General features: G+C 38.8%; 1 protein-coding gene across 1 annotated transcript in view; it reads right to left on the minus strand.

Moving 5' to 3' along the window:
- Positions 1-346: 346 nt before the first annotated feature.
- Positions 347-13,595, minus strand: part of SLC16A1 (solute carrier family 16 member 1) — a 41,465-nt gene continuing 28,216 nt past the window's right edge. The window contains exons 3-5 of the mRNA XM_028502768.2: positions 10,294-10,437; positions 4,428-5,300; positions 347-2,246 (exon numbers count right to left, since the gene is read on the minus strand). Of these exons, the coding sequence (XP_028358569.1) occupies positions 1,975-2,246; positions 4,428-5,300; positions 10,294-10,437 (1,289 nt within the window). The 3' untranslated portion in view covers positions 347-1,974. The remainder of the gene's footprint in view (positions 2,247-4,427; positions 5,301-10,293; positions 10,438-13,595) is intronic.

A 13,595-nucleotide genomic window follows, 5' to 3' on the forward strand; every position in this document is an offset into this window, starting at 1 on the left:
CTTCCCCCCTCCCCCGTTTCCTTTACTTACATTCCCTCACTGACAGTGATCCTCATTTTCGTAGAAGGGGAAAGAGGCGCGAGGTAGGTTCCAGACTCGGGCCCATGGAAAATGGCAGAGTCCAAACCAGAGCGAAGCCTGCCAACAGTCAGTCACAGCAGGCTCCTCCCCTATACGCCTCCTCCCTCTGCCACGACACTCAGGCAGAGGAAGGGAGTTTTCATTGTGTCCTTATGGGTAACTGCTCTGGATGCTTTCAGAGAGATTGTTTCGAAATTACCCTCTTGCTCGTCTTTAAGTAAAGAGGAAAGGAGAAAGTCAAAATAAACCATATACACAAAGCCCAGAGCAGATAAGCTGGATGATTTAATTTAATATTAGCAAGGGTCAAATTGAATCTTAGTAATGAAAATAAACAGTAATATTTTCCTCAAATAAAACATTTGGAGGAAGAAGTATTTATAAAAAAAGGAAAAAAAAAGTTTATTTGGAAAAGCAAGCCTCTTCTTATACAAAGTTTTTAATCTATACTTTCACTCTGTCAATTATAATACTTTAAAATACACTGAATATAATATATAATTCACTGAATGTCTATTCCTGTTCTATCTCAATTTAAAAGGTATTAGGTTAAAAAATACTTATTTTTTATTCTGGTCCATCTTCCCTCCTATCTTTATACTAAATCCATTTCTCTACTTTTCAAATAAGTGAAAGGGGGTCAAAATATTTGTGGGGAGATTAAGAATGTGTCCAGTAATTCTAACCAAAACATAATTTTCTTTAAGAACGTCTCAGAAAAGGGGAGCTATTTATTGAACTAAAAATACTTAGCAGCGTCCCTCCCAATCCTATCCTTTTGCCGAGGCCAAATCTCTGACTATATTGAATTAGCAGACATTAAAAAACAAAAAACAAAAACAAAACCTAAACACCCCAAGACTGAATATTTCACACAGCTCTAAACTAGACACAGATATAAATGGAACCACTATGAATCAAAGGGGAAAAATTCCAGGAAAAACAACAAAAAAGATTCTAAGTCTCACAGTTTAACTGAGGTTTTTGAAAAAACTAAGCTGAATTCAGCTGCTGTTTGAAATATCTGTCTACCTTTAATTAGATATATGTTAGATTTACTAAGGAGGCACAAATAAAATATATAGTTTTGTATATTTTAATACTAATTTTTACAGTGAAAAAACAATACTTAGTGATCTCAGAAGGGACAATGATCTATAAACACACACAAAAAAAGTCTTTGAAAAGGGGTGCAAAAATAGTAATTTAATGAACTCAAGAACTGGGCTTCTAATAAGCATCCTAAGAAAAGATACCAGAAGAGTGTTGGTGAGTACAATGTGTCTAGAATAGCCAAGATATTTCCAAGGTTTTATGCCTTAAGTTTCCTAAATATATAGCAGGCAGGCACATATATATGCCAGGCAACTATTGATGCTGGGAAAATACCTTCGCCAGGATTTTATAAAACTTTCAACCACTATTTCTAGTCAACCTTTCAGTGGTAATGTCTGACAATATGTTACAAATAACACTGAAGCAAGATTAATTTTAAATTTTAGATTTGCTTCAAACAAGTTATTTTTCTTTGTAACGGAATGCAGATAATTCAGCAGAATGGTTTAAAAAGTTAAGGCTCCCTAAAGATTCTAAAGACTAAAACTTAAGGCACATATTATAACCTTCATGACACTGTTAAAAGCTAAGATTAAAAAAAAATCCAACTTCTTTCCCTCATTCTTTGCCAACCACTCCCTCCCCAAAGGATATGGCATCTTAAATTTGGGATAATGGTAAGGAGTGAAACAAAAATTTCCTCAAGGGACACCCGGCAGGGTTTCCAGGCAAATGCCCACTATTTGCATTGAGCACCACTGGGAGGTTGCAGGCCAGTAGAACATTTTCTGGTATCTTGGGTCACAAGCTGCCCCATTCACCCTTCAGCCCCGGGGTTCAGACTGGACTCTCCTCCTCTGCAGGGCTCCCCTCTGTGCCCTTCTGCTCTGGAGCATCTGCTACGTTGGTAAATTCTTTTGGCTTCTCAATAGCAACACTGGCCTCTTCCTCTCTTTCCTTTTGCTTCTGCCTCTCTGCTTTCTGTTCTTTCGCCACGAGCCAGTAATTGATGCCCATGCCGATGAAGAGGTAGATGCCCGCGACGACGAGAACGATGCCACAGGCCCAGTACGTGTATTTGTAGTCTCCGTACTGGTCATGGAGACGACCTAAAGATGTCCAAAAAAGAAAGAAAACAACCACCAATAGTTACAGGGATAAAAGTTATACCCGGTCCCAAATGAAGCTCAGAGATCTACATGGAAAGATGTCAGCCCAATTCTCAAACGACAAATTGGTTTACAAAGGAACTGCTAAAAACGACCCGCCCTTTTCTTTATGGTGTCACACTGGATTTTGGATGGCCTTGAGTATTGTTATTTTTTAACAACTTCACTGGTCCTGTGCTAAAAGCTACCTGACAACAATACCTTTGTAGCATTCAAAGTGCTTAATCCTCACAACAGGCAGATTCTATCATTATTGTGCAGGAGCCTTAAGTAACTTGTCTAAGGGCCCAAAGTTAGTAACAGGCTGGCTCTAAAGCCAGGAAGTCGGACTCTGAAGCTGCAGCTGTAACCTCTGTGCTACAGGATGCCTCCCTAATGTTCCCAAAGTCAAATATTTTGAAGAAATGGCATAGCTTATTCTTTTCTGTTACAGATTCACAATGCATATTAGCATGTTGAGGGCTCTGCAAGGTCTTATAGTAAAGAGATCTGCTTAACTTGGTGTTTCCAAGGGGGTTTTTGCATTGAAATCCTTGTTAATCCTTGTTATAGTAAAATTCATTAGCATCTCATCAGATTGGCATCTCACGGAATCAACTCTAGACAACCCTACTCTACACTATCCATAGAACCAATTCGATATGATTCCATGTGTTTCTAACTCAGAGCATCACTTGCTCAGAGTATTCAGCCTCTCCACACACCAGACACAGGGTCTGCTGGGCCCTGAGGAGAAAGGTGAGTGAGTAAAGGATACATCTACAGTTCAGTGGAGGAGAGAAGTGTTACTCAAATAATTACACCATGTGACAAGTGCTATCAGGAAGGTCTGAAAGCAGAAAACAGTATTGGGATCAATAAGCAGGGTCAGGAAGGCTTCTCAAGAGTAAACTAAGGCCCAGACTTACAGGAGGAAGGAGCTACTTGGAAGAGAGGAGATGGGTCAGGGATCCAGGCAGTGAACAGGAAGTACAAAGGCAGGGGGTAGGAGACAGGCCAGGAGGGGAAGGGGAGAGGGCTGGGCTGCTGGAGGAGAGCACAGACCGGTGTGGGGGGGTGGGGGGAGGCGGAGATGAGGCTGGAGGGAGAGGTGGGCCCTGAAGGCCGCATTAGGGTATTTGATCTTTACCCTAAGAATGACAGGAAACCACTCTAGAAAGCAACTTGAGAGTTTTAATGAGCTGAAATATCAGATTTGCATTTGCAGGGATAATTTTGCCTGTAGAGTAGGGAACAGATTAAAGGCTAGCTAGAGTGGATAAAGGCAGAGCAGTTAGAGGTAGAAAGTGTGGATAAGGGAGGTATTGCAATGGAGAAATGTGTATCTTAGAAAGAGATTTAGGAAGTGGAAACTGACAAGATTTGGCAACTCACTGGGTGTGGCAGGAGAAAGTAGGAGTTACATCCAGAAGGGGGGTCACATTACTTTCTCACTATGTGCTACCTACTGAGCTAGCAATATAAAAAAATAAAGTATTTAATAACCTTAGGAAATAGTGCCCAAATTAGCCAATTACTAGCTGTGTGATATAAGGCAAATTGTTTCACTTTTCTTTATTTTTTTGTCAGTTGAATTTTTATGTGAGTTTACTGGTGCCAAGCTGATGATATATTCCAGGGAGCAAGATCTCAAAAACTCTTATTTCACTTTGTGAATCCTCTATTTCTTCACTTATGAAGTAGGAACTCTCATAGTCTTATGAGGTATAAGAGGATATGGAAAATAGGCCAGTACATGGTGAGTTTACACGGTAGCTATTACTACTACTCCTAAAATAAACTACATTATTATTTAATAAAAATGCAGTTACCACCAGTACTTTAGATGTGGAGTTATATATTACATGTTTTCTTGTAATAAGCATGTATGTTTTACAGAGAGGAAACATTTTAAGAAACAATGTCATTTGTAAAAATATTTTACTCCCCTCTTAGTTTGATGGTTCAGTTTAATTCAACCCTGTAAGTATTTGAGCAGTTATGCTGTGCCAGGCACCGGGGGTACAGAAACCCGCAAGACCTGCTCTCCTCCAGCAAGAGGCTCGCTGGTCTCTGCTTTCTGTCACCTTCCCCATCTCTGCCTGTTTTATGTTAACACGGAGATAAGGAGAAGTACTGTACCTAAAAGCGGTGGCCCCAGGAGGACAGGGCAGCATTCCACAATGGTCACCAATCCCACAGCACTGGAAAACTTCTGGGGTCCAACAAGGTCCATCAGTGTTTCAAATAATACTGAGCTGAGCCACCCAAATGCATACCCAAAAACTCCTGCATAGATGCAGAACCCAATATAGGTGGTAGACAAAGGTGCTAGCAGATGACACACTCCATTTGCAACAACCGAAGCAGCAAAAAAATACTGAATTCGAGGTCTTATCCACCTTGTGTTGGCTAGAAGTCCCATGGATGGTCTGGCTACCATGTCAACAAAAGCCAGGATGGAAAGAAGGAAGGCAGCCTTCTCACTAGAGAAATGCATACTCTTGCCATAATTAGTAAGAAAGACCAGAGGAGCAAACAGTCCAAAAAACATGATCATGTTCCCAGAGAGGTACAGCAGGAAGCCTCTGTGAGTGAACAGGGAAAAGTCCAGGAACCTATTAATCGTTTGGAAGAATGACTCCTTCTCCTTCTCCTGGATGGGGTTTCCTCCAATGAGGTCTGTGTTTGCATCACCTCCCACTTGTTTCGAATCAGATTTTCCAGCTTCCTGAAAGGTTTCTTTGGACTGATATTTCGCCGATCTGGCTGGTGGGGGCCCTATGGGTCGCATCAGGGATCCGGCCACACAGCAGTTCAGGAGGAGGCCTCCAAGAATCAGGAAGCTTCCTCTCCAGCCAAAGATGCCAAAGAAAGCCTGATTGAGGGGGGCCAGGGTACTGAGGAACACGGGGCTGCCTGCCATGGCCAGTCCATTTGCTAGTGGCCGCCTCTTGTAGAAGTACTTGCCAATCATGGTCAGAGCTGGATTCAAGTTGAAGGCAAGCCCGAGACCTGGGGAGGAGTGGAAAAAAAGAATCACATGCCGTAATCAGCGTCAGAGAGATACTTGGAATTACTTAGCCAGACAAATAAATTAAAATAAAGGTGTAAGTAATGGAAGGAGACAAACATCCACATTACTGAAGGACGTGTTAAATGAGCTCTTAAGTCCAGACTACGTGGGGTCAAAGCTCGCATCACGACTCGTTGTCTGTGCGATGTCACACATGTTGGCCCTCCTGTGACCACTCCCTAACATGTATGACAGGCACGCAGCACTGCTACGAGTAAAGCACCCAGTGCCTGGCATGTGGTAAATGCTCGATAAATATTAGTTACTTTTGTTATTGTTCATACTATTTAAAGGTGAATATCTGTCAAATCTAGCAAAATCACCAATAACTATAGGGGACCATAGAGTAGGCTGTCATCAAACAGAGAGAAAATAGTATTACAACAGAAAATACAATATGAAATTAGCCCTTCTACAATAGCACCCAAAACTGTAAGTTGTGAAATTAATACTAGAATTAATAATGGCTACAATTGTGTAATTTCCTGAAATGTTGGAGAATCAAAAAGGACACACATAAGGTTTTTGGATAATAAAACACAACACTGTCAAGGTGTCAATACCTCCAAATGAATGCACAAATTGTATGTGATTCCAATGAAAACGTGAATGTATTTCATCTTGTAGATGAGGTAACAGGACCCTAACACATACTTAGAGAATACACGGGAGCCAACCAAGAAATTTTTGGCGATGGAGGAGGAGGAGTGAGACTAATTTAAATGGACTTCTAAAAGCTACTGGTCATTAGAACAGTGTGGCTGTCTCTGACTCACTGATAGGTAAACACTGATCAATGAAAGTGGACAAAGTTCAGGAACATACCTGAAATATATAAACACTTAATGTTAAACAAAAGTGACATCTTAAATCACCACAGAGATAATTATTCAATAAATAGTGCTACAAATAAATAACTTCTACATGCTTTTCCTGCCCCTCTTGCTCTCCACCATTTGTGTTTAAGCTATTCACATGGGCTTAAACCAATACACCAGACCAGGACACTCCCCTATTTCAAACCTGCTAATGGCTCTCTATCCATAACCTTTACCTGGTGCTTTCTCCCTCCCTGACCTCATACTGGGCCACTCTTACCTGTGCTAATAAGCATGCAGTTGACTTAGGGCCTATCTTCCCCTAGATTTTCACAGAGCTAGCTCCATGTCGTTCCTCAGATCTGCATCAAGGTCATCTCTGAAATGCCACCTTCCTTTCTCTGCCTACTCAGTTCTCCCTGTAGGAACACTCCACATTGAGGCCACGCACAGCATGCATCACTGCCTGATCCTTCACTTACTCACCCACATGTTTGTGAGTGGTGCTGTCTGCCTCCTTCCATGAAAGACCATGACTTTGCCTGACGTGTTGCTCTATCCCCACAGCATCCAGAACAGTGCCTAACACAATACGGTTGTTTGCTCAGAATATTTTAAGAGTAAATGAATAAACTGACTGATCATGTGGGAATGAAGTATTTCATTCCTCTTATTTTGTGTTAAATGTTTTTCATCCATAAGTTTTAAATGTAAAAAACAGGGGGAGACATGTTTTTATTTACTTATTTTTTTAAAAAGGGCATATTTTTAAAAGTAGGCAAGTGGAAGATAACTTTCTAAGAATAATATATAAGAAAATCACAGACTGAAAATTTTCAATACTTGAAAATTGTAGACATTTAATTATGGAAAAACATTGTAAAAAGACTAAACATTTTTTTCAAACAAAATTCAACAGTAAAAAATTTATTGAGAATATTTGTATACCCACATTCACAACAGCGTTGTTCATAATACCTAAAAGGTGGAAGCAGTTTGTGTCCATCAGCAGACAAGTGGGTAAATAAAGTGTGGTGCATACACACGATGGAATATTATTCAGCATCACAGCATTTGGACACATGCAGTGACCAAGTGGATGGACCTTTACAACATTATGTTAAGTGAATTAACCAGTCAAATGCGAATAAAAATGGTATGATTTTGGGAGAAGGTAATTCGTCCATGACACATCTGATAAGGGGTTAGTACCCAAATTTTATGAAAAACATACAACTCAACACCAAAAAAGCAAACAAAAAGACAACTTAAACAATCCAATTAAAAAACAGGCAGAGACCAGGCTACTGTGGCTCAGTGGACTGAGCACTGGCCTGAGAAAAAAGGGTCTCTTGTTTAATTCCCAGTCAGGGCATGTGCCTGGGTTGTGGGCCAGGTCCCCAGTAGGGAGTGCATGAAGAGGCAACCATTCATGACCAAACATTAATGTTTCCCTCCTTCTCTTTCTCCTTCCCTTCCCCTCTCTAAAAATAAATAAAATCTTCAAAAAAATAAACATGGACAAAGGATCTGAATAGACACTTCTCCTAAGAAGACATATGAAAAGATGCTGAATATCCATAATCATCAGAGAAATGCAAATTAAAGCCACAATGAGATACCACCTCACACCTGTCAGAATGGTTATTATCAAACAGCAAATGTTTGAGGATGTGGAGAAAAGGGAACCCTTGTGCACTATTGGTGGGAATACAAGTTGGTACGAACGCTATGGAAAACAGTATGAAGTTTCCTCAAAAAAATTAAATGTGGAACTGCCTTATGACCCAGCAATTCCACTTCTGGGTATATACTCAAACCCAAAACACTAATTTGAAAAGATAAACACACCCCTATGTTCAGTGCAGCATTATTTATAATAGCCACGATATGGAAGCAACCCAAGTACCCAACGATAGACGAGTGGATCAGAAAGTTGTGGTACAGACAGTGGTTGGCAAAAGTAGATTTACAGTTGTTTGTATGGAAAAAGACAAGCAAGTATGATTATTACAATAGCTCTATTAACTCACAAGAATGTGACAACAGCATAGTGCACTTGGGTACAATCTTCTAGGTATCCTTGTGACATTCTTTTGAGTTAATACAGCTGTTAGAATCATAACTTGCATGTCTTTTTCCATACAAATAGCTGTAAACTAGTTTTGCCAGCCCCTGTATGTACAATGGAATATTACTTGGACATGAGAATGCAATCTTACCATTTTCAACAACATGGATGGACCTAGAGGATATTATGCTAAGTGAAATAAGTCAGAGAAAGAAATATCATGTGATTTTACTTACAGGTGGAATCTAAAGAACAAACTAACAAATAGAAATGGACTCACAGATACAGAAAACAGACCGATGGTTGCCAGAGGGGAGGGAGTTGGGGTTCTGAGTGAAAAAGGTGAAGGGATTAAGTACAACTTGGGAGTTATGAAACAGTCACAGGGATATAAAGTACAGTAGAGGGAATACAGTCAATAATATTGTAATAAACATGTATGGTGCCAGATGGGTACTTGAAATATCAGGTAATCACTTTATAAATTATGATCGTCTAACCACTATGATGTACACCTGAAACTAATATAAAACAATATTGAGGAGCAAAAAACCAAAACAAAACCCAACTGTTTGATTCCACCTATAAGAGGTACTTTGAATTACCAAATTCAAAGACAGAAAAAAAATGGTGTTTACCAGGAGCTTGGGAAGGGGGGAATGGGGGGATAGGGGTTGTTTAGTGGGTATAGCCGTTACAGTTTTACAAGATGAAAAGTGTCCTGGAGACGGATGGTGTCGATGTGAATATACATAACAATAGTGAACCGAGCCCTGGCTGGTGTGGCTCAGTGCACTGAGTGCCTGCCTGCAAACCAAACGCTTCCCAGTCAGGGCACAAGCCTGGGTTGTGGGCCAGGTCCCCCCTGGGGGGGGGGGGGGGGGGGTGCAAGAGGCAACCACACACTGACGTTTCCCACTCTTTCTCCCTCCCTCCCCCTGTAAAAATGAATAATTAAACCTTTAAAAAGAATAATACTGAACTGAATACTTAACTGGTCAATAAGCATTTCTTTAAAAAAATACAGACACAAACATAAAAATATTTACTTTCCTAGTAAAGGAATGAAAATTAAAACCGAGATACTGTTCATCCGTTAAAATGGCAATGATTAAGAGAGATAATATCCCATCATTGCCAAAGGTATATCCTATTTCATATATTATAGTGGAACTTTTATAAATAAATACAACCTTTCTGGATGGAAATTTAGCTTACATTTATTTAAAAAACATAGCAGTTCCACTTTTATAAATGTATCTCAAGAAAATATTCATATTCACAAAGGACTATCAATATAATACTATTTACTAATAATACAGAGTGAAAAAAACACCCAAAAGCCTAAATATTCAATAAGTAACTAGGAGTCAAATAAAATTATGGCATATACCTATTCAGTGGAGAAAACAGAGATTAAAAGTTTCCTATCAGAATATTTAATGACATAGATGTGCATGATCCGTCAGGTGGGAAAAGACTGGCTATAAAACAAGTAATCTGATCCTTTTTTGTTCTAAAAAAGGTTATTTGTGCACAGAAGAAAGTTTGCATGGATACACATCAAAATGTTAACAGTCATATTCTCTGGATTGTAAAATTATGGCTATTAAAAAGGCGGGGGGAACTCTCAAGACGATCCTGTCCCTCAGAAATGTACGTAGACATTCTACGAGATAATTCTTGCTTTATGTTTAACACTCTCTCCTCCTCTAATAGAAGCCCACCCCCCCATGACAGGAAGAGGTAAGGAAAGAGAGTAAGAACCAGTAATCTCCCTGGCAACAAGTTGCCAGACACATTTTACCTACTACCATGGACTATTCTTAGGACGAGGAATGCAATCATCTCTTTCAATTCATTCATCCATCCAACAATGAACACCTTCTAGCACTTTTAATGTATTTACAACTCTTTAAAATAATCATCAAGTAATTTCTATAAGGAAGGAATTTCACAAGAGATCTCAAAGACAGTTGCAGGTGAACACCAAATAGCCGGCAGTAAAAATTAATGCTTGAAAAGGAACCAGCAGCAACTCACCTCCGATGACTCCAATACACAAGTAAAGCTCCTTCACGCTGTTACAGAAAGAAGCGGCGACCAAGCCGGAGCCTGACAAGCAGCCACCGAGAATCATCACTGGACGGCTGCCATATTTGTTCACAAGGATACTGCTGATAGGACCTAAGAAAGAACCAAAAATTTAGTGGTACCGAGGAAAAGAACCTACCCCCTCAGATCTCCACAAGGCATTAGTGACACTGACAAGTCCTCCAAAATAAACGGTACAACAGAAGGCAACTGCTTTCTGTAATTCTTTCATAGTCAGAGGTTTATGTACTGGAAATAGGTTAAAAAACACCATAAATTGTGTATCTTGTACATCTAGATATAGTGGATGAAATTTTACTAAAATATAAAAGACTAGACCCTTAATCCTTCTCTTCTAAGGCACAACAGGCTGAAAATGTACTGGTAATGGATGTTCATGGGCTTCTTGACGATCTAGGGTATGATGGTTTACTTACACTATCATAAATGTGGTTTGTGTTATATTTTTTAAAAAGACAAAAATACATAATTATTTTTTCCAAGTTTAGTTTTGCAGTTACATCTATATGTCTCAGGTATTGAGCTGAGTTGTCTTTTAGAGCGCTGACCTGGTTCCATGCCTATACTACTACTTTGTGTTAGCTAATACTGTGAAAAAACATGCTTGTAGGAGATTAAGGCAGATAATGGCCAAAATATCCTTGGGTCTAACACCTCAAGAGGGTAGGAAATGGAGTGTTAGCTAAGAAAACCAGATTAAATTTCTTCAGCTAAATAGATGAATATAAAAAAAAAGTTTATCTTGAATGTGAGAGGAGGAACCAAATAAAAAATGAATTATTAAGGGTCAAGAAGAAAAAGATTTATACATTTCACATGTCCTCTTATTTGCTACCAATAGATATAATCTATAATTCCCCATTTCCAAATTTGTTTTAATTATTAAAAAAGTCTTATCCAAAGCAAACAATGGTTTAAAAGCTATAACACAATGCAATTCTTACATAGACGAATAATATTTGCTGATTACAAGTTAAAATACATTAACTGAATTTCATTTATTTATACTACTTATGTCTCTAATTCATGAATATTCACTTGTGGAAATGAAAACTTTGTTTACATCACACCATAACTGTCTGTCCAGTTAAAGTATTGGGGTGGCCAAAAAGTTCATTTGGTTTTTTCCATAAGATGGCTTTAGTAGCCCTTAGTTGTCTTTTAAAAGGAACTTATCAAAATTGGTGAATTTTTATGTAGCCATTTTAATACTGAAGATGGAAAAATATATACACATTTTCAGCATATAATGCTTTATTATTTCAAGAAAAGTAAAATGCAATTGAAAGGCAAAAAAAGATTTGTGCAGTGTGTGGAGAAGGTACTATGACTGATCAAACGTGTCAAAAGTGGTTTGCGAAGTTTTGTCCTGGAGATTTCTTGCTGGATGATGCTCCACAGTCAGGTAGACGGGTTGAAGTTGATAGCAATAAAATTGAGACATTAACTGAGGAAAATCAATGTATACCATGCAGGAGATAGACAACATACTCAATATATCCAAATCAATAAAGTTATTGGTGAAAATGAAAATGTGTCTTTTATTTTATGGAAAAAACCATATGCACTTTTTGGCTAACCCAACAGAGGACTACAGGTAAGACAGGGTCACTACAGCGCAGCATTAGGGAAGGGCTGTTTGAATTTGCGTGGTCACAAAGCTAGTGAGACTCAAATTTCAGGCGTAGCCCATGTTCTTCCCATTACATGCATTCTATATTTTTAGAATTAAGTCGTAAAGCAGAAGACATACAAATCATATTTCTACCAGCACAGTAAATTATGACTTGATTTGGTTTATTATACACTTAGCTCCCTAGAAGATGACAAGTCTATTTTAAAAACCATATATAATCAGAACATATTGTTGGTCATATGTGGACATATTTCCATAAATACTATGGAAAATTCTGCAGTTAATTATATTCTAATGGTAGTATTTAGAATGGCACTATGGTGTTTTAGGATTTAAAGAACAGGCTCTGGCTACAGGGAACCCAAAATCAAAATATGGTATGTATGTACCCACTTTGTGTGTGTGTGTGTGTGTACATACACTTAATAAACATGCAAGAAGGAATTAATGCTTTTGATATCCTAGTGTTTCAGACGACCAGTTCTCTCTAAGGTGTTGAGTCAATACCCAGCTGCCACGGCAGGCTTCAGGCTCAACCAAGTACACGTATGAAGAAGTTTTTGTCGCCCTTCTAAGTCACTTCATACAAATATCAGATCACAGCTGGTTTGGAAGCAGTTTGGATTGATAGCTTGTGTGAGGTGAAAGAATGAAATATCTCCACCTAAATTACTCATGAAACAAATTTTGTATACTCAGAATTACAAAGATCAAAATATTGCCACACTGTTGACTCTTTGATGTTTAAGTTAATGTTGTAAAGTTTCCAGTATTTTAGAGAGGAAAAGTTAAGATGCCATCACTGTAGGACTGAAAACATACACAGATTTACACTTTCATGTTAGAAAAACGGGAAACGACTCAAGCCAGTAAACAAACCATCAGTAGGCAACTATGATCTTCTCCCCTAAAAAGTCCTCTAACAAGAGTCAGTAAGTATCTGTGAACCAAAGCTCTAAAACAGAAAACCTGAATCACTAACAGCTCAAAGCACACTAGTGGTGAAGGTGTGGCCCTAATGCACAAGTTAAAGGATTATGGCAGTTGTAAAAGTGATAATTCTTAGGGGACATACTATTTAGGAACCAATCAAAACAAAATAACCCATTTAGTAAAAATTCTGCCACAAGGCTCATGACAGGCAATTTGTCTTTCAGAGTTATTTCAGGAAGGATGGCCCTAATTAGCTATCATTAAAAATAGGGAGGGATACAGTTCGTAGACCTATTATAACAAAATTGGGAGAAATGTGCTAGTTATCTCTGGGTGAGGACAAAGAAGGAACAATTTTCCCAAAAGAAAGTATTATGTGCAATTAGCAGAACTGACATCACTTACTGCTGATGCAAAATGCAAGTGGCTCTCAAGTTCTTTGGCAGCTTGGAATTGCAATAGTGAACCTCTAATTTGCAGTCAGCTTAAAGTTACACCAAGCACCTGGAGTATCTCTGGATAATGTTTATACCAATTTCTTCAAGCCATCATAGTCAAAACCTGATTAGAAACCCTGGCAGGTGGAGTTAAAGGCCTCCAAAATTACTAGCTCTCAGAACCTAGATAATGCCCAAAGTTCCTTTTTAATATGAGTCCTGAG

Source organism: Phyllostomus discolor, chromosome 14 (assembly GCF_004126475.2).
Source record: "Phyllostomus discolor isolate MPI-MPIP mPhyDis1 chromosome 14, mPhyDis1.pri.v3, whole genome shotgun sequence".
In the NCBI taxonomy this organism is placed as follows: domain Eukaryota; kingdom Metazoa; phylum Chordata; class Mammalia; order Chiroptera; family Phyllostomidae; genus Phyllostomus; species Phyllostomus discolor.